We start from the raw sequence: 22,082 nt of genomic DNA, 5'->3' as shown, positions 1-22,082 counted from the left end.
GACATTGAAAAGCTAACATCTCAATCTTTCTTTCTTTTTCTTTTTCCATATTTTTGTACAAATAGCAAGAAAATAACATAAAACAGACAAAAAATATGCAACCCCAAAAGGTGCTATGCATGTTTCTATTCCGTTTTCGAAACTCAAAAACAAAAACCCTCTTAGGGTTTTCGATTTATAGGCATGTGTTTTAGTTTTTCAACAGCTAAAAACACAAGTTTTAGACATCTGATTGAAAAGATACATACTTGAAAACAGAAATTGTTCCAAAAGAAACAATCACATATTTAAAAAAAAAGTTCACATGTACAAAGGGTAAGAGGTCTTTTTAAATCCAAATATTTGTGATTTTGAACATAAAAAGAATATAAAAAATTAGAAGGCTTTTAAGAAAACAAGTCAAATTACAATCATTTATTTTATTCCATATAGTACGAACGTGGGTGCCCATCAACTTGGTGATATTGGCCACAAACTTAACAGAATCTTTCCTTTTCTTTTTTCTATGATGACGAGAAACCTGCCTAGGAACAGGACCCACAGGGCTGCCCATCTTGGTAGTAAACCCCAGGTGTTAGCTAGCTTAGCCTACAAAGTCACACTCAGCAGACTAATCTCGGATATAGTAAACTGTGCAACACTAATCTTGGCAATTGAAACTCATATTTGAATAACTTTAGTTGAATCTATGTTTTAACTAGTATCAATTTCAATCCCAAAATACTAGATTGTGTGGATACCAAGGTTTAAGGAAGCACAACCTTATACCATGAAAGAGGTTGCGTGTATTCCGTTTTATATGGCAAATACAAACTCCTGAAACAAACAATGACCATGAAATAAAAAAAAGGAATACTATATATGTGAGAAAATATTTACAAATAATGAAGGTAACTAATGAGCTCAAAATCATAGGTACAAATTGTATCGACTCAATCTAACCACAGATGTATTCAGCATGGTTTGTTTGTCAAGGATCAAGCCTTGGGTCGTGTTTTCCTGATGTAAAAGTGTGCTTTTCTTATTAGACACCGCAATCAAATTTAACTATTAAGAGTGGCAAGCAGTTTAGACATGCAAGATTTGAACAACGAACTTGAATTCCACGGCTCTTATTTTCATCATAAAAAAGACCAATAATCATGAACATCGCATTTTCTAAAACTTGTATTTTCTAGAGCATACTAGATCGCAACAACCATCACAAACTGAGAGAGAAAGACTGCACCAGAGCTAAAACACATCAAAAGGTAGGTCAATGATCTACGATAGCAGACAGAGAGAAACAGAATGCATGTGTTTCATCACTTCTTTTGCTGAATACTGCTTTTAATCCATTGTCTCACAACCCACCAATTTATCAGCACAAAGCACAAGATCACGCTGATACAAAAGTCATACATCCACACACTTCACCCCTGCGTAGAAATATCATGCATTCAACAAAATGCTGTAGCACTTGGCTTCATCAGTTGTATACCTTGTTCATGCCGCTAAATATGCAGCAGATAAACCACGTCCACGCCCACCACCTATTTCAACAGAAGATATAAACATGCATTAAGATCATATAGAGGAAATAAAACCATATATTCTACAGAGACAGACCCTCGTGTGGGGCTAACAGTTCCCATTTCTCATCCATGGAAAACCCTTTTGGCTCTGCTTTTAGCCCTAACCCCACCAAGAAGACCAAGTGCAACAATCAATATAGGACGTCAGCCCTTGTGGTAGCATAGATCATAAGATGATCTTTTTCTTTGGGAAATTCTCAAAAAAACACCTAAGTTTAGGTAATAATAAAGAAAACCACGTTTTTTTAAAAAAATTTAAAGCACAAGTACTTTTTTGGTTAAAAAAAAACTCCACAAACAGTCTAATCCACTGTTAAATCCATGTCTTAACAGTGTTCTCACCTTTGCAACAGAAAAAACCAAAAACTCTCTCTCTCTCTCTCTCTCTCTCTCTCTCTCTCTCTCTCTCTCTCTCTCTCTCTCTCTCTCAACCATAGTTACAAATATCACCGTTTTTTAATTTCTTGCCGAAAATGCAAAAATTATTTTCCCGTTTTATGTGCAATATTTTCAAAATACAGATTAAATTCAATTTCTCCCATTTTTTTAGCAAAATTTTGAAAAAAAATGCAATATCAATGCTTTCGTTTAAATACTCCAGCCTGGCTCCGGGACCCGAAGCTTTTCTATGTGAAAGAGCACCCTCTTGAGAGCTATTATAGGCAGAGAGGACTCCTCTCTGCGCCTCATCAATATGAGACTTAAAATTCCCAACGTCTTATGTACGTAACTCTAACACTAATGAATAGGCGCATCTAATATATATGCAGTCAACCTACTAAATTGAAGTAGGTTACAACTTACGTATAATTATGACACATGCATGTAATCTCACATGGGCATTTAAGACGAGTAAGTTGGGACATGGGGAACCTCTCTCTCTCTCTCTCTCTCTCTCTCTCTCTCTCTCTCTCTCTCTCTCTCTCTCTCTCCGATGGGAGCTCCCTATTGTACCTTCTCCTCTCAAATACGGAAGGGATAGCTGGGAATGGTCAATGCATCAACCCCTTGCAATTGTTCCTTTTCTTAAAAAACAAATTAGTAATTTAAATATATTGGGGCTCAGCTGATGCAATCCCTCTCCTTGTTTTTCAAAATAAGGGAAGAGGAAATTATGTTTATTTTTTCTTATTTTTTTATTTGCCAATATTTTCCCAAAACTTAGACAAGAAAACCCATCTTTTTCAAAATCAATCAAGATTTTCTCTTGCCGAAAAATTCCGGCGAACAATATTTGTGACTATGCTCTCAACCCGCAGCATTCACTTCTTATCTATACCCTTCAGCACCGCCTACCATCATCATCCATCTTTCTCATCAACTTTGTTATTGGACAAAGAAAAAATCACAACTTAACCCAAGTTAACCTACCAGAAAGTTTGTTTTCTTTTGACAGAAAAGATTAGGTGTGCACCAACAATCTGAAATGCTTTGGTGTGCTTTTTATTATTGCCCATTTATTAGGTGCTATTTTATCAATTTCCCGTTTCCTTTCAAGCTCAAAATTGGGTAACAAGTTTGATTTAAGTACCTTTACTCCCACCACCTTTGCCTCCAGGTCCACCCCTACCGCGACCACTGCCACCACCTTTCCCAGCTCCCTCTTCCTGGCTGCGTCCAATGCCCTTTGCAGTTCTTCCACTGCCGTTATCCTCTCTGCCCCTTCCCCTTCCACGCCCTACACCTGGAGGTTTTCTATCTGGACAGATGTAGCACCAAAAGTTTCAGTAAGGATTCACAGTTATTACTTCAGAAAAAGGAAAACAAAATAAAAAGAAACAATTCCACCAGTAAAAAATCTGCCCAACACATAAAACAAAAATTTTGGATTAAACCTGACAGAACTAGTGACAACTTTCATGCCTGTCGTTTACTTCTGCAATATTGGCAGGTATTTGCAATCACACCATATAGTGGCACACTTACAGAGTACACACCTTAATGACATGATAAAAGTAATGTTAACTGGCCAAATACCATAATGCCTCCATGTGCATGTACTCATTTGCATGTCTATGTATGTGTGCATTGACTAATTGAAACCCTTGGCATTTCAACATGAAGCTTCAATCAAGCAATCAGACAATACACCATCCTTGCTCAATGGCAAACCATGCTATATGCATTTTATCCCAACCAGCAGTGGAATAAACTTGTGATGTTTGACTATGGCCCTTACAACCATGCACCATTTATTATGCTGTCAAAAAAATTTGTTGCAATAATGAAAAAAGTGATTTTGACTGGAAAAGAAAAAGTCGTGTTGTCAAAGATGCACGATTAAGCAAATGTTTTTCTGTTTTTCCTAGCATTGGCAGAAACTGATGGAGAGAGAAAAAACAAACAAAAAATGAAGATTACACCACACCTGTTCGACTTTTATTAGTTTCTTCCTGGACTTTATCAATCACCTGAAATACAAAAAGTGCAAATCAACAACTGTGGCCCCTGTTTTACACCAGTTAAGAACAAATAGCTGCAGAAATAGAAATCAAAAGGACACCATGATTTTGAAATGCAATAGACCGAATGGAAAATAGATATTTACATGTATTTGTGTTCCAAATCACTATGTCCTTCTAAAGTTATCTAGAGAAGGGCACATTACCAACCATGTGAAAGTTACAGAAGCATAAAGGTAGGATGTTCTCTAACTTGCAACGGGTGTATCATTGAAGCACCCAGAGAGAAACTAAGCTAAGCCAGCAACAAAGAAAGAGAGGAAATGAAATCATCTCCTAAACCGATAGTTTTAAAGCAACAACATATCAGGCAGGTAGGAAGAATTCGGAGTATCCGGAAGTTGGAGTACATCCAATACAAAACCCTTATACAATTTTCTCCACCTAAGACCAAGTCCAAAACTAATTAATTCAATGTAGCCACGGACCTAAACATGAATTGGCCAAGACTAGCAAACCTAAGGTCTAGCCGGTTCTGTTGTGGGGTATAATGAACATCCACTTACTAAAGGACTTGGTTCAGGCTGAAATGGACTACGACATGAATGGGTCAGGTTTTTGTCAGGTACCAAGGCCAACCTGAACCTGGATATCCAGGCATAGGCACAGAAATAAGGACCTGAATATTATTTGGGATGACCCAAACCAGACCCAAGTAACATGTGGGTCAGGTTTGAGCTATGATTTTGCCAGATATCTGACCCAACCTGGCTGAACCAAGTGATTATGTGTTTTTATATAAAAATATATATATATTTGAACTACCCTCTACATTACGAGACAGGTTTGGGCTTCCGTTTTCCCCAACCAACATAAGCAGAACCCGCTGCTTGTTGTTTGGGCAGGTTTGGGTGCACCCTGGTGGATCAGATAGCTGAGTTAGACTTGCAGCTGCTACAAATCCCCAAGTCTCTCTCCCAAGCCTTGCCCATTTCGAGATAAACAAAACGAAAAATGGTTCAGGGAAAATTATGGCTTGTAGCTGTTAAAATATATATATATATATACACATCCGTATATATATAAGTATATATATATAAATATATATATATATATATATACACTGTTTCTCTTTTAGTGAAATACCCGATAGGGGTATTCTTGTAAAACAGCCAATGTATTTTTTGTTTTTTACTTTTTTTCCTTTTTCCTTTTTCCTTTTTCCTTTTTCCTTTTTACTTTTTCCTTTTTTTATTTTGTCTTTTTGTAAGACCACAAGGGGCCCCACTCTTGTAGTCGTTGGGGCCCCAACGGTCAGATTTCTGACCGTTGGGGCTCCCAACGTCTACAAGGGAGCCCCTTTGTGGTCCCTTCTTAGAGCCTCCCTCCTCTATAAATAGAGGAGGTTTTCTCCTCTTGTAAGCATGGGTTTTTCACCCTTTTCTTCCCTTCTTCAATAATATCCAACTTATGACTTTAAGTCATTTTCTATATTTGAGAGTTTTGTGTGTGCACATTTGGTGTTTGTGTTCGTGGCTCTAGTGGTCACTCTTAAAGAGTGACTTTTGCTCTATTGGTGCTTCTGCCTCTTTTTCATTACAGTAGCATCATTATCAAGCAGTTTTTTTAAAAATAAATAGAATATAGGATGCCTTCAGGAAATGCATAATAGCATAATAGAGGTATGGATACAGCTCACTGACAGGTGATGGGGTAGATAAATGTGTCTCTTTCAGTGTCATCTGTGAGAAATCTGAGGGGATCATTAAGACATCGCTCATTGGTTAAAGACAGGATCATTGGGTACTCATTTTGCACAGCCATTAAAAAGATAGCTCAGATAGCATTCCTCTAGTCTCTAGTGGTTAGGAGACGGAAGATTCAATGCAATATCAGAAAAGAGGGATTCCCCTGTACATGTGCACAAGGACACACGGATGTGTGCGCATCCACAGATAAAAATCTAGCCGCACATAAATTCCAAGGTTAAAGATTTGCATGTATCACACATGGTGATCAGGTACTAGTACATGAAAAAAAATGTGCTATGACGTAAGATGAGACATTTTGGCTAACAATCAACATTAATCGAAACAGTTATTTAAAAAAAATCTCCATGACATACATAATGAAAATCAACAGATGGACACATGCTCCAGCCAACAAAAGAATAATCTGAAGAACATAGAATGTGGTAAATTAACCCAATGAAGGTCTAGACAATAGTGCAAAACTTTTTTTGCTTTTTTCGAAATATAGAGAGCCTCCCTCTCAGTTCAGGAAGTATTAAAGAAAACCAATAGAGGTTAAATGAAGCAACCAAATCAAATCATGAAACTTTTCTTCCAAGCACATATAACTGCCATAACAGGTCCATGAAATCATGGAAAACAAAAAAAAATACATGAAACGACTGGTAAAAGCATGCCAAATAAGATCCAACCTATGAATTTGCCACATTATAGACGCTGATACTCAATGTCACAACCACCATATCCCATCAGGATCATAAAAAGATGGCACTTCAACAGTACTTAGGGGCAAGTCAGTAATTATTGGGGTAAAGAGGGGGAACAGGACCACAGTTTGCCGACAAGAAGCGAAAATGAGAAGCCATGCTGGAAGTGAATGCAGAAAGTGATGCCTTAAGATCAGAGAAGATTTGGAAGGAAAGAAGTTTTAAGTATGGATACCTGCATACTATGTCACATGGGTATGGGTACGAGAGTCCGACATGGAAATTTCTAAAACTATGGGTACGAGGGTACGTCCATATATATGGGTTTAGGTTTGGATTAGAACCCAATCCAAACCTATATGTTGGGTTTGGATTGGATAATAATTCAAACCCAACCCATATTATTTAGGTAAAAAGAAAGGGCCCTTTTCTTGAGGAAAAATAAAAGAGAGGTGAGGACAGGCTATGTCACATGGATGCGGGAGAAGGTGTGGGTGCGGCACTTTCAAAAACCTTGGGTGCGGGGGTGTGGCAAAAAAAATTTAAAAAAAAATTATATATATATAGAGAGAGAGAGAGGAGGGGGGGGGGCGGGGGTTCCCCCGGCGCAGGTTTTTTTTAAATTCCACAGCCCATTTCATAGGGCAAATTTAAAAAAAAAATCCAAAAATGGACCAAAATGACCCTGGGTGCGGTCACCTGTCTGGCCAAATCCCTGTGACATAGGGGACAGGTATGAAACTCTCTCTCTCTCTCTCTCTCTCTCTCTCTCTCTCTCTCTCTCTCTCTCTCTCTCTCTCTCTCTCTCTCTCTCTCCGTTGACCAGAATGAAAACGAGAAAAAAACAACGTTTTCGAGTGGGACAGGCCGGGTCTGGACCCAACCCAGCCCATGCCGCACCTGGCGTGCAGGCGGTACCCACCCCCGCACCCAACTCGGACGCACCCGTGTAACATAGCCTGCATCATTTAGGAACTCAGCTGAACTAACGCTTTTAATACCTATGAAAAGGACTTTATTTGGATGAGGTTAATGAAGAATTCAGCCAAGTTGAAAGCTTAGACAAAGGTCATTGCATTACCATGGAGTACAAATGTCCAAAATGCTACTTGAGAGCATCTCTTAGCAAGAGATATTTTAAGAAAATCTGCTTTTCACCCAGAAAATCTTACCTAGGGTCTCGTGTACTCCAATAAAAGACAAAAAATGAGGGAAATTTTTTTGTTACATTTTTCAAGTTTTGAGATACAATTAGAATAATCTCTCGATAACCTCCTACTGATGTCATATAATATGAAAACATCCACCATTGCAATATTTTTATAAATATCATGACTTTTCAGTGATCCTTTTCTCTAGGGAGGATTTTGGCAAAGTTATCACAGTATTTTAAACTATCAAAAAAATACTTGTTACAGAGGTATGACTAATTACAACTATGCTTCAAAAGATCTTTGGGAATGTTTGTATAAACCAAAATTACCACAAAAAAGATTTCACATTTAGGCATTTCTAGATGAGGATGCACAATTAATTTAATATTAAGAACCCCAGCTCCTTAAGTTCACGCAAAGAAACATCAAACAGATCAAAGAAACCACAAATGTTAATGGACCATAGCCAAATCTGCATTTGTTTATCGAGCATTGTTGGAAATCTATGGCGATACTGAAAAAAAATCAAAGGCATGCAGAAAGCATTATAGCAATGACGAATTGAGAAAAAAGTCAGGGAAAAGACTGAAAAGAATCTAAATATAAAATTTCCAAAAAAGAAGAAAATCCACCAATCAAAATCTCTTAATATATCTTGATGTCTTTCGAAAAAATTAGAAAAAGCATTTGCAGTTGGTTGGTGAAATGAAAGCATTAGACAGGAGGTTATGCCTGGGCCCTGGATTAATTATTATTTTCCAAGAATGTGAAATATATTGGATGTTAGGAAACTGGCATTGACCTTGTCATCACACATTTTTTTCTGCTTCTTCTCTTCAATTCAATGGGAAGGAATTCATTGATTCTGCTACAAAGACATGTGAACCCTATCAGCTGCATGCTGAGTGAGACTGATTAATTGCTGACTTAGGATCACATGTACCCCAATCACAGATTGACTAGTCAATGCCTATAATACTTGACTATGTCACAAAGCTAGACTGTCAGCCAGGGTCATTAAGCATGATTTTCTTCCCATTAAGGATCCAAGAGTGTAAAGTAATAAATTTTAGTGCCTTTCCTTCTAAACGACAATAACCATTTTACTTTCTTTCAGTAGAAGAAAACCGCCTGGTAAATTAGAAAGAAATGGAAAAAGGAAAAAAATCACATTCTTTGCACAAAAAATATGTATCAGCACCATATAAAGACAACCTTAATATTTTCATGCTAAATCTAAGGAGTATATAAATCCTATGCAAACAGATTAACCTTAATGAGAAAGAAATCAAACCATAACTGTAGTGAGAACTCTAGGCACCAAAAAGTATTACACAAATCCAGTCCCAGCTGACAGGGGCTTAGGCAACATATTGTCTAGTTGACGTGTATAATTCCTGGTTTACACAATCCTAGGCTTGATATAACAGTGACAACATCAGCAGCAATGAAGACTGTCACAAGGACACACAACTTAACATCTGAATCATGTGCCGATGCAATGCAACACGGATTCGGACGTGGTATTCTGTACGACACACATAGGACACAGTCAATGCTGCACCCAACACGGTCAAACAAGAATCAGACACGGTCAAAACAATTTTGAGTCCTAATTTTTTTTCATTTGAATTTGGTTTTCCAAATTCAAATTTTCCCACTGCTTACCATGTCTGCCTGCTTGCATAGCAAGCTGGGACGTGTGTTGCAGTGTATTATTGGTATCATATGTATTTACATGATTAGAGGTGTTTCTCTTTTTATATATATGTAATTATTGGTAACTTAGACAAAAAATCCATATGATAAAAATGTTCAGTTTTCATGACATATTCATGTTACATAATTGCATTCATTTTTAGTACCGGTACAGGTACAATATATATATATATATATATATATATATATATATATATATATATATATATATGTATAAAGTGGTAGCTGCGCAACCCTTAGGTGTGCAGCTACCTACGGGGTCACGCTGGCCCTCCATCGCAGGGCGTGATGGATGGCTAGTGCAAAAAATGCAGAAAAACGCTGAAAAGCGAGTTTTTCGCATTGAAAAGGAATCGGTGGAGCTCAAAACCACCGCTAAAGCCTATAAAGGACATGCCTGTCCTTTTTTAAAAAGAACTTTAGCCGCAGTTTGAAAGCACCGCTAAAGCCATTTTTCGGCATTTTTGACACTGTTGAGCGTCCATCACGCCTGTGATGGACACTCAGCAGCATCCAGTAGGTAGCTGCGCACCTAAGGGTTGCACAGCTACCACATATATATATATATATATATATATATATATATATATATATATATATATATATATAGTTTGGACTTCGACACAGGTCTAGTTCCGATTTGGGTCAGCTTTAACACAGGTCTGATTCAAACCTAGGATGAAACAGATCCGGATCTGGTCTGAATAAGACTTGGGTTTGGACTTTGACATATGTCTAGTTACGATCTGGGTCAGCTTTGACATAGGTCTGATTCGGACCTAGGTTGAAGCTGATCCAGATCTGGTCTGGCCAAGGTCTTAATAAGACTTGGGTCCATTCAGACATGATACCATGATCTTATCATAACACCCAGTTTGTGTGCAGGTGTTATGAAAGACATTAGAGAGAGAGAGAGAGAGAGTTCCTGGCCCGCTGGGGTACCCCGCTGCCAGTGAAGGAAGAGAAGCAGGTTTGGGTGGTGGTGGGTGTGTTCTCTCCCTCCAGCACCCCAGGTCTCTCTCTCTCTCTCTCTCTCTCTCTCTCTCTCTCTCTCTCTCTCTCCTTTGTTTCTTCTTATTCTCTAGTTTCTTCTTTTCCTTCTTCTTCCCTCTCTCTAGTTTTGTTTCCCCCCTCTCTCCTCTATCTCTCTATTCCCCCTATCATCTTTCCCCCCATCTCTCTCTCGTTTCCCCCTATCTCTATTGTCCTCTCTCTCTCTCTAGTATTTGTCTCGTTTTTCAAACCAGAGAAAGGGGGAAGAGGGGAACCGAGCGAGAGAGGGGAGAAGATGAGAGAGAGAGAAGGGGAAGACGAGGGTTTTGGGAGTGAGACCCAGGGGAAGAGAGAGAGTCGAGAGTTTCGGAGGGGGCAATTTGCTTTTGTTTGTTTTTGGTTTTTTGAGTTTCGGGTCTGAATTAGACCTGACCCGATGCAGTGCGGGACCCGACTCAAGGCATACCCGCACTGCATCCGGTATCTGTATCTATATTGACACGAATACGGCCGCCCAAATGGCGTGTCACAGTTACATAGCCTATAGCTAAAAAAAATTTAAATGTATAAATAATATATATTATATGTAATTATATAACTATATAAAATGTATGTATGGATGTGTCCCTGAATCCTAATTCTTGAAAATTTACGTATCATACCTAGTGTATCAGTATCGTGTCCCGTACCCACATCCGCATCTATGTGACAGAGAATGAATGTTTAAAGTTTAAACCAGGGTAATTGATTTTTTTAGTATGTGCCACAATTAACACTGCATGATAGCCTAAATCCCTTATCACATGGGCACTTCATTTAGAATGCATATCTCACATCGACAACTGGACACACAACGACACTTCATGGACATGGTAAACTTGTGTCAGGAACAATCAATATCATGTCCTTAACATTATATATTTCTTTTTGTGATCTTGGATGTTTATTTTGTGTTTCTTTTAAATTTGTCACTGATTACATTATATTTCACTTTTCAACTTAGATGTATTCTTCAATGACTTTAATCAAAATTATTTAGAATTATTGCTTAAGAATTTGTAGTTAAGATGATATTTGTGCTTTTATCACTTTAGAGTTTAGATTAAGGATTTTCAATGCACATAATCATATATACCTAAATACATACATATATATGTATATATTATGCATTTATTGTACAATCATGTCCCTATGACCTAATTTTACAAAACTTTTGTCATACCAAGTGTGCTCATATTGTGTCCAGTATCCGCACCTATGCCTATGTAACATAGCCTGACCACAGTCTAGCATTCTGTGTTATGTATCCAACTAACCATACAAACCATGACACAAAGAAAAAGATACACGTGTTCATTTACTTGTTTAGTTGTCAAAAGCGCTAGGCGGAAGACCCTAAAAGGACTAGTCGGGGCCTAGGCGAGACCAAAAAGATAAAACAAAAAGCAAAGCAAAAATGATACAATAAATATTAAATTTAGTAAAAAAATATGATTGTAACTATGAATGAAGTATAAGTGTGTAGTTAAGTGTAACATATCGCAAACTTCGTAAAATTGCATGAACATAAAACATATATATATAAGATACACACACATATATCTGTGAAAAACACAGGCATACATGTAAAGAACAGAAATAAAATAGAAGGAAAAAAGAAAAAAGGGGGGAAAAGGAACAAAAAGAAAAAGAAGAGTGGAGGGGTGAGAGGAGGAAAAAAAAAAGGACAAAGAAGGTAAAAAGGAAAAAAATGGGAAAAAGAGAAAGAAAAGAAAAAGAAGAGGAAAAAAAAGAGAAGGGGGAGGGTGAAAGGAGGAGAAAAAAGAAAAGGAGAAGAAAAAAAGGGAAAGAAGAAGGAATAGAAGAAAAAAGAAAGGGTTTGGGACGGGAAGAAGAAGAAAGAAAAAAAACACAATCATATCCCCGCAGCCTAAGCGGTGTAGGCAGTAAAACAGGGCCCGACTCATAAGCCTAGACGACCTAGTAGGTGCCTAGGTGCCGCTTTTGACAACTAGGTTTACCTGCAAGTTTCAATCGAAAAACCACTGTACTAACTTTCAGTCATAACAGCATGTGTGAGTGTGTGTGAGTGTGTGTGTGTGTGTGTGTATATATATATATATATAGAGAGAGAGAGAGAGAAAGGGAACCGTCCAAGCCATCATGGACTGTCCATTAAAAGCATGAATCGGATGGTTTTCCCTTATCTCCTCAGTTTCCAAAATAAATTAGGGTCCCCAAATTCCAAAACAAAAAGCATGACTCTTCACTTTCCAAAATAGAATTCGGCCTCTCTCTCCCTCTGCATGGGTCCTGCCAAAACAGAATCCTCTCTGTGCATGGATAGAGTGCACGTTGATGACCCTGGGGCCTGGGCAGCCATTACAGTTATCTTCATAGCTTGTTCCACCTCGTCTGAAATCCCACTCTGAATTGAAAGGTGTTGTCTCACTTTCTATGGATATTGTCCCCTGTTTTGTGCTTTTTCATGATGGCAATCACACGCTTGGGAGATTGAGCTGCAATTGTGCTTAGAGTTTGTCGCTTCTTCTCCCTTTCATGGTGGTTTTGCATTCTTTATTTCTTTGTGACCCTTTTTGACCAATATGGTGTATGGTGATGATTGGCAGGTCATGTAAATAAACACAAAACTAGGTGTCTCTATGATGGTGAAAAACCTTTTTGCTTGTTCTTGAATCTCTTTGATAAAGTTTCACTTAATAACTTGATCATATTAGATCCCTAGTTGGTGAATGTTTCAAACTAGCATGATCCCAACAAGATATTGTCATTCTAATATGTTGTTTTCCTATTTAACTATTGATAATTTTAATAAAATACCTATTTAACTATTAATAATTTTAATAAAAATAATAATTTTGACGTGTATGCCAATTTATTGATTGCTAACTGAGTGAAATATCATGCATTTTTGTGGCAGGTGAGATAATGGATGTGGATGGTCATCTTATCAATCAAAATGCTGTAAGCATATTGTTTTTAGAGTCGGATCAAGAAAATGTTACAATGACAGAAGATGTAGAATTAATTGAAGAAGAAAATGTAAAGGACATAGAAGAGCATAGTGATTGTGAAGACGAAGATATGACAATGGATAATGATGATGTTGAAGATGTAGCTATTGATGAAGGTAGCAATGGACATTTTGTAGCTGATGATGGTTCTTTCAAATTGCATTGCCCATCGGTACCTATTGATTTCAAATCATATGCTGGAAAGCAATTATTGATTTCAAACCACATGCTGGAAGGCAAATTGAAAATGCAGACGAATGCTACAAATTTTACATGGATTATGCAAAAATGAGTGGTTTTGGCATTCGAAAAATGGTTCAAAATTAAATCATGGGGCTATAGTTCATAAAGAGTATGTACGTTCAAAGGAGGGTAAGAAGAAAGTATGTGAAGGGCGAAAGTTCAGAAAAGAGATGTGGTGGTTAGCAAGATGTCAATTTGCACTTGATAAGGTAACTAGAAAATGGGTTGTTAAAAGTTTGTTAGAAGAGTATAATCACGGACTGACTTCTCCTAGCAAATTGAAGTATCACAAATCATTTTCTACTATGAGCAAAGAGCAAGAGGTATCAATTGAGACCTATGTCACATGGGTGCGGGTGCGGGTGCGGCACAATTTCAAAAATTTTGGACACGGGGACTCGGCTATATATATATATATATACAACAACAACAACAACTACGCCTTCATCCCAAAATAATTGGGGTCGGCGATATGAACCAAAAAAGAAAATCAGTATGGGTCTTCCACATGAATCCTTCTCCTCCAATCATTTCTATCCAATGCCAAGCATTCATATCCTGTCCTATCACCTCGATCCATGTCTTCCTAGGCCTACCCCGACCTCTTTTAACTAATATATTTTCCCATTTCTCCATCCTTCTAACTGGAGCATCATTAGGCCTTCGCCGAATATGTCCAAACCACCGTAAACGGTTCTCTCTCATCTTATTTTCAATGGGTGCAACGCCTACCTTCTTATGTATCTCCTCGTTCCGAAACTTATCTTTTATTGTATTTCCACACATCCATCTCAGCATATGCATCTCAGCTACACTCATTTTTTGAATATGATGTCTCTTGGCAGCCCAACATTCCGTACCATATAGTAAAGCAGGCCTAATAGTCATCCTATAAAACTTTCCCTTCAACCGCAATGGCATTCTACGATCGCACAACACTCCAGTTGCACTTTTCCATTTCATCCACCCAACCTTTATCCTATGATTTACATCTCCATACTTTTGAATGATAGATCCCAAATATTTGAAACAATCATCCACCGGTATTTCTTGCTCACCAAGCTTCACTACACTCTCATCATTACTTCGTTGCTTACTAAACCGACATTCCATGTATTCTGTCTTGCTCTTACTCAACTTAAAACCTCTTGCTTCCAATGTCTGTCTCCATAATTCTAACTTAGCATTAACCCCAGCTCTAGACTCATCAATCAAAACAATATCATCAGCAAACAACATACACCACGGCACATTTTCTTGAATTGATCTCGTAAGCTCATCCATCACTATAGCAAATAGGAAAGGGCTTAAAGCAGATCCTTGATGTAACCCAACCGTTATAGGAAAATTGGTTGTCACCCCTCCACAAGTGCGGACATTGGTTACTACTCCTTCATACATATCTTTAATTATTTTAATGTACTTGAGAGAAACACCTTTCTTCATCATTGTCCACCAGAGAACGTCCCTAGGTACTCTATCGTATGCCTTCTCTAAATCAATAAAAACCATATGCAAATCTTTATTCCTCTCTATTTCTCTCGATAAGTTGTCTAAGAAGATGTATAGCTTCCATAGTTGATCTTCCAGGCATAAAACCAAATTGATTCTCCGATATCATGACAACCTTCCTCAACCTAGACTCAATCACCCTCTCCCAAAGTTTCATAGTATGACTCGTGAGTTTTATACCACGATAGTTTGTGCAATCTTGTATATCACCCTTATTTTTATATAGAGGCACCAAAGTACTCTTCCTCCACTCATTAGGCATCTTATTTGTCCGCCAAATCTTGTTAAAAAGATTTGTCAATCATTCTAAACCTTTCTCTCCCAAGCATTTCCAAACCTCGATAGGAATACCATCTGGGCCAACTGCCCTTCTTGATTTCATTTTCTTCAAAGCCTCTGCAATTTCTTTCTTTTGAATCTTGCGCATGAAGTCACGATTCATCTCATGAAAAGGAATAGAGAAGTCTCCAAGATCCTGAGCATGACTTTCATTAAATAGCTTATCAAAATAATTTTTCCATCTCTCCTTAATCTCCTCATCTTTGACTAAAACCCTTTGTGTTTCATCTTTGATACATCTAACCATACCCAGATCCCTCGATTTCTTATCTCTCATCTTTGCAAGCCTATAAATATCCTTCTCGCCTTCTTTGGTATCCAACTTGTCATAAACCTCCTTATATACCTTATCCCTCGCGTTCCGAACTACTTTTTTAGCTTCCTTCTTTGCTATCATATATTTCTCCAAATTCTCCTTATCACGACTCTTACTTAGATTTCTATAACACTCTCTTTTAACCTTAATAGCTAATTTGACATCCTCGTTCCACCACGATGTATCCTTACCTAGCTGTGCACTGCCTTTAGACTCACCCAATACCTCCTTATCCACCTTTCTCATGCCACCCGCTATCTTATTCCACATTGATTCTGAATCCTCCTCGAGACACCAATCAGCTTCCTTAACTGCTTGCTCTACAAACATTCATTGTTTAGCTCCTTTCAGTGCCCACCACTTAATTCTAGGATTTATCCTATGTCTATCCCTTTTGCAACATTGTCTAATTCTAAGATCTAAAATTAAGACTTTATGTTGTGTAGCTACACTTTCTCCCGGTATAACCTTACAATCAATACAACAACCCCTATCTTTCTTTCTAAGTAGGAAAAAATCTATCTGACTCGTATTAACCCCACTTTTAAATGTTACTAAGTGAGACTCCCTCTTCCTAAACCAAGTGTTTGCTAAGATCATATCATAGGACAAACCAAAATCTAAAATCCTTTCTCCACTTTCGTTTCTTTCTCCTATACCATAGCCTTCATGGATACTCTCAAAACCATCCCTACTAATGCCTACATGCCCATTAAGGTCACCGCCGATAAAAAGCCTTTCTCCATAAGAAATCCCTTGCACTACTTCATCTAAATCTTCCCAAAATTGACGCTTAATGGAATCATCTAAACCTACTTGAGGAGCATAAACACTAATAATATTAATAATATTTGTACCTAATACTAATTTAATAAGTAAAATCCTATCACCCTTCCTACGGACCTCAACTACATTATCTATAAACTCACGACTCATAACAATCCCTACTCCATTCCTATTCCTATTTATTCCTGTATATCAAATCTTATATCCCCAAGGTTCTATCACTTTTGCTTTCTCACCTACCCATTTGGTCTCTTGTAGACATAAAATATCAATGTTTCACCTACACATAACATCTACTAACTCTACCAACTTACCAGTTAAAGACCCTATGTTCCAAGAGGCTAACCTAAGTTTATGGTCTTGGACTAACTTCTTTACCCCCACCCGTCCAACAAAGTGAGGGAACCCTTGCCTATTTGACACCACACCCGGGCGCCGGTGTGACGCGTCGCTTCCGGGCGACGACCTAGCAACCCTTGCCCATTTATCACTGCCTCCAAACCTATAGAGTACAACGCGTCGCTCAGTGGGGAACGCCCCAACGAAATTCTCATATTGGTTCATATTCATAGGGTATGACTAAGTTTTTATGTTGGCTGTCACAGGCCTACCGCAACCCTCCTCCTTTATCCGGGCTTGGGACTGGCAGTGTATAACGAAACAGTTATACACAGGCGGAGTCTTTATATATATATATATATATATATATATATATATATATATATATATATATATATATATATATATATAAATAAAAGACTCGGTCAAAGTTGTGCCCATTAGGGGACAGGTGATGAGTTGTGAAGCCTGATTCAGGGTTTTTTTCCTTTAAGGGGGGGGGGGGGGGGGGGGGGGGGTTCCCCCCGGTGCAGGTCCCGCTGCGCGGTCAGCGGGCAAGGGCCGCCCCTGGCGGGGGGTTATAGGGGGGCAGCGCACCCCCCCCCCCAAGAAAATTTTTTAAAAATTTTGTAGCCCAGGAAACTTTAAAAAAAAACCAAAAAATGGACCAAAATGATCCTGAGTGCATTGACCGCACCCAGGGTCGGGTTGACCGAGTCCGAGCCGCACTCGTGTCAGTGCGTGTCAACGCGGGTGCGTCGACCTTGGAGCCGAGTCCATGTGACATAGATTGATACATTACACAGAGCTGGAATGAGCATCTAAAGTAATGCCTTTTTTTGCACATGAGGATGGTGGATATGACAGAGTTCCTTTTACACAAAATCAAGTTCAAGGACATATGAGGAAAATAGTACGAAAAACTTATGGAAAGGATTCATAAATTGAAATTTAATTTTTTAGAAGAAAAAATGATGAATATCCCCATTTTTTATAGCATCCAAGTAGAAGAAGGGCAAATATGCAATTGTTTTTTGGGTAGGTGAGCACGAGAAGATCATTACTTTGGTGATGTAGTGACTTTTGATTGCACATACGATATCTTCGAATGCCATTTTTCCCATTCACCGAAGTAAATCATCACTACCATTCTATTTCCTTTTTGTGCTCTATTAAATGATGAAACTCTAGAATCATACACTTGGGTATTTCACCAGTGGTTGGAAGCAATGGGAAATCAACCTCCAAAAGCTATTGTCACATATGAGGATCTTGTTATAAAAGTTATAGTAAAAGAGGTATTTCCCAACTCCATTCATAGGTTGTCTCTAGCACATAAAAAAAATTCCTTCATTTTTGGGCCCAACCAACAACGATAGAACAGCTCCCCTTCTCCAATGCTTGAGCATCTCATCGCTCGAACCTCATATATTTGTTCTTTATAATTTATTTAGTAAGAAATATGCCTTACACAAAAACTTATACGACATATAGACATGTTTTTCGAAACGTGAAAAATCGATGGCTCATAATACATTTAAAACCTACAATACAAAGTATCGTAAGTCGTTGATTTTTAGCTCTTTCAAAAACACATCTAAACATCGAAAACTCATAATCCAAAATATTTCGCTCACTGAATCAATGATAAAAATCCAATATGTAAAGTTCGATCGATGAAAAACTAGATCATTAGAGAAGGAACACCGTCGATTATCATCGGTTGTAGATTTCCTTTGGTTGGACTATATATATATATATATATATATATATATATATAAAAGTCTTTAGTACAGGTGCATTAAGTATCAAGGTATCAACGAGTTGAAACACATAGGTGCAAGTTGTTTTCACTCAATTTGACCCTGCAGATGTGTTCAGCATAGTCAATTTATTAAAGATCAACCCTTGGATTGTGGTTTTTTGACAAAAAAAATACATTTTTTAAGTCATAAAAATTTAGAGCTTTTAGGGTCGTTATTTTTTAATCACCAAACAATCATGTACACACACTAGATTTCAATTAGTCAAACGTCAATCCCCACCAAACAGACCATGTAGATCATATCCATAAGGTCGGATTCACTTAAAAAAATACAAGCAATAAGATATTACGCATTTCAACTCATTGTTCCACACCTTAGACTTATATATATATATCAGGAGATGGATTTCAACTCAGCTCAGCAAAAAATTGAATGTTCCATAACACCATATTTTCTGATACGGATTCCACATACTCTCCATTTGTAAAAGATTTTCTTGGGAAACATGCTAGATCAGTCAACTTCATATTTTAGCAGAGAAAATATTCCACCAAATCTAGATAACCATGGCATGTTATGCTTTCACCTCATTCCATAAAATACAACAGCCAATTTATTATAGTGATGACTAGCTGTGTCTACTTCTCCAGAACCAGAAAGTTTCATAGTTCAGCCTATCAAGTCAGTTTTCAATGTGTCACCCAAATGCAGATGAGTCCTGCACACATACCTCATCAGGAACTCTAAGATACTTGATTGTATTTCCACGAATATAACACTCTGGCATTCGCCAAAACCGATCTCCATCCTACAGGAAAAAATATAATGGTTCCCACCTTTCAACTGAAAGAAAAAAAAAAGTAACAGGAAAAAGATAAAGAAGAAAGATGTGCTAACTTTCTAGTCAGAAGAAAGAAATCTCACCTTAGAGGTACAAATTACTTCACGTAAATGAATATTCATCCAGCTATCACAATTTACTAGGTGACCATTATAAGTCTCTCCATTCTTAAGCTCCACTAACTGCAAAAAGAACCACCACCAAAGGCAGAGTAAATCATAAATTTTCCTACATGCTACTGGCACCAGATAAACAGACCTCACCACATGCACCATAAAAATTGTTTACGATTACAATTCACTTAACAAGCAGAAAAGTGGAAAAAAAAAAGACACCAACACAACCAAAATTTTCCAACGAGAAAATATTTGGAAAGTTTATGTAAGAAAAAAAAATAAGAGGGGGAAAAAAGGGGACAGTGATTTGTAGATCCCTTGCATCAACCTAGTAAAAGATGATTTAGTGAATCTTATAATAACTTCTAAGGCTCCCTTGCACGCTAAATATCAAACACCACCTTCGCACTCAGAAAGGCATTGAGATTGCGTTCCTACTGTTTCATTTACAGATACGTCGTAATCAGGGGCGTAGCTAGGATTCATGTGAAGGGGGGGGAGGGGGGGGCAAACAGGGGTGTAGCAAAAAATATATATTTTGTGTGATAGTCTGGGGTTTGGGGGCAGCGACCCCGAAAAAAAATTGAGATAAAATAAAAAATGGCTACAATTATTAATAAAAATCTATTTCATATGAACAATCAAACTATTTGCTGCAGTCAGGGCTGGGCTAGGACTGGGCTACAAAAATCGATAAAAATCTATTTCATATGGAATCAAGGCTGGGCTAGGACTGGGCTTTTAAAAAAAAAATTAACTTGGCCGGGAGGCAGGACTGGGCTACAGCCCAGTTCTGCCCCCCCCCCCCCCAGCTCCGCCTATGGTCGTAATTGAATTTCTACTGTTTTATCACACATTTCCAATGTCCAAGAGTAAAACATTATTCAGTAATTAACACGTTCATATGTGCAAACATTATATCATCGCCACAATTCACGCCTCAAGGAACATCTAAGCAGTTCATTACAGAACCAAATGTTAGCATGCATACCATAGGATGCCCCTGGGCTGTCTTGAGCAGGGATAGAGGAAGCTGAAATGATACCAAGTAACAAAAAACAAAAATTAATACCCTTCAGCACAATTAACCCAAAAAACTGAACCCCCCATTGCCCACATTCCCAGACCCCATAACTGCAAAACAACAAAACAAGAAGATACAGTGCATCCACTTAACGCAGAAATCTGGGATAAGTTGATAAGTTATCCCAAACTTCTGGATAAGCTGGTGTATCTAAATGCCCCTGTAACCACCAATTTGCAGAAAACCAGAAAGCAAGATACCATCTTCGCAGAACGATAGCTCCCACGCAGAAGTCGATTTTTAGTGCACCTGGAAAACCCCTTTATGTCAATCCAAAATCTGCATAAAGTAATAAAAAATACATATATATGGCCCCGGAAAGCTTTAAAAATAACGAAAAAATAAACAGACCAAATTCTCTCGTCTAATAGCGTTACTTAACACCAAAAGATAAACCACAAAAAACGAAGAGGACCACCCCATAAACCCTAATTTCGAACCCTAGAATCTTTACGAGCGAAAATAAAATAACTATTTCCTAATAAAAGAAGAAAAAATTACATCACAAATAATATGGATTCTGAACGAAATCACCAAAAATTCTTGCGCAGAAAAAGAAGAAGGGGGATCTCTAAAATGAAATGCTTGTAGAGAAAAGGAAAAAGGAAAAGCCATCAAGGAATGAGGAGAAACCCCTCTATTTTCAGGCGAAGAATCGGTTTTTCGTCGAGAAAAGAGGAAAATAAAAGGCTTACCAAGCGTTGGTCCAGCCGGAATCTCGCCGGAGGTGTTAGAGTTTAAGGTTTGCGAGTGGAGAAGGGGAAGAGAGGAGAGTGCGATTAAAAATTGGGCTGAACAACTTGAGCTTGGGGCCGTCCTAAAGAAAGAAACTCTCGAGCCGCCTCGGCTTAGCATGAGCCGTTCTCATTTATGAAAACAAAAACAAAATGGTAGTTTGCAATAGTTGTTGACATTCGTAGGAATGTAAACGGTTCGGATTCGGGTCGGATACGGTTAAATACCATATTCGATTAATCGGATGTTGGCTAAACAGATTCGAACTCAGGTTCAGATTCAAATGGCTAAAAGCTCATACCAGAATACCACTAGGGGTGGCAATCGGGTCGGGTTGGCAGGTCAGTATACCTCAACACGGACCCGACCCGTTTATTAAATGGGCCGGCTGTGGCAAACACAAACCCGACCCATTTATTAAACGGTAACCCCACACCACATGGTTAACCCGTTTAATAAACGGGTCGGGTCGGTAAACGGGTTAGCGGGTTGGGTTCGTGTTAGCGGGTCGGGTCGGGTAAACAGGTTGGTGGGTCGGTTCAGGTAAACGGGTTTACCTGCCCACCTAACCCGTTTATTAAACGGGTCAGCCGGGTTGGCGGGTTGGCATACCCCTAACACGAACCCGACCCGCTTAATAAATGGGTTAGGTGGGTCGACCCGTTTACAA

At 38.3% G+C, this 22,082-nt stretch overlaps 1 protein-coding gene across 2 annotated transcripts; it reads right to left on the bottom strand.

Moving 5' to 3' along the window:
• Positions 1 to 1,282: 1,282 nt before the first annotated feature.
• Positions 1,283 to 21,522, bottom strand: LOC149830282 (sm-like protein LSM4). 2 transcript variants are annotated; one of them, XM_090016415.1, is made up of 8 exons: positions 21,373 to 21,522; positions 20,878 to 20,926; positions 20,585 to 20,626; positions 19,561 to 19,659; positions 19,367 to 19,444; positions 3,943 to 3,985; positions 3,106 to 3,273; positions 1,283 to 1,532 (listed from the first exon to the last, which is right to left on the bottom strand). In XM_090016415.1, the coding sequence occupies exons 2-8, from the start codon at positions 20,878 to 20,880 to the stop codon at positions 1,486 to 1,488; spliced, it is 480 nt and encodes a 159-aa protein (XP_089872541.1). In that variant the 5' UTR covers positions 20,881 to 20,926; positions 21,373 to 21,522; the 3' UTR covers positions 1,283 to 1,485. The 2 variants fall into 2 exon arrangements, with proteins under 2 accessions (XP_089872541.1, XP_089872542.1); XM_090016416.1 differs by having other exon boundaries at positions 20,878 to 20,956; positions 21,373 to 21,521.
• Positions 21,523 to 22,082: the final 560 nt, after the last annotated feature.

The sequence above is a fragment of the Nuphar pumila genome, chromosome 8 (genome assembly GCF_984573655.1).
Source record: "Nuphar pumila chromosome 8, dmNupPumi1.hap1.1, whole genome shotgun sequence".
NCBI lineage: Eukaryota > Viridiplantae > Streptophyta > Magnoliopsida > Nymphaeales > Nymphaeaceae > Nuphar > Nuphar pumila.
The sequence above is the reverse complement of the archived record's forward strand: the minus strand, read 5'-3'. Positions and strand labels throughout refer to the sequence as shown.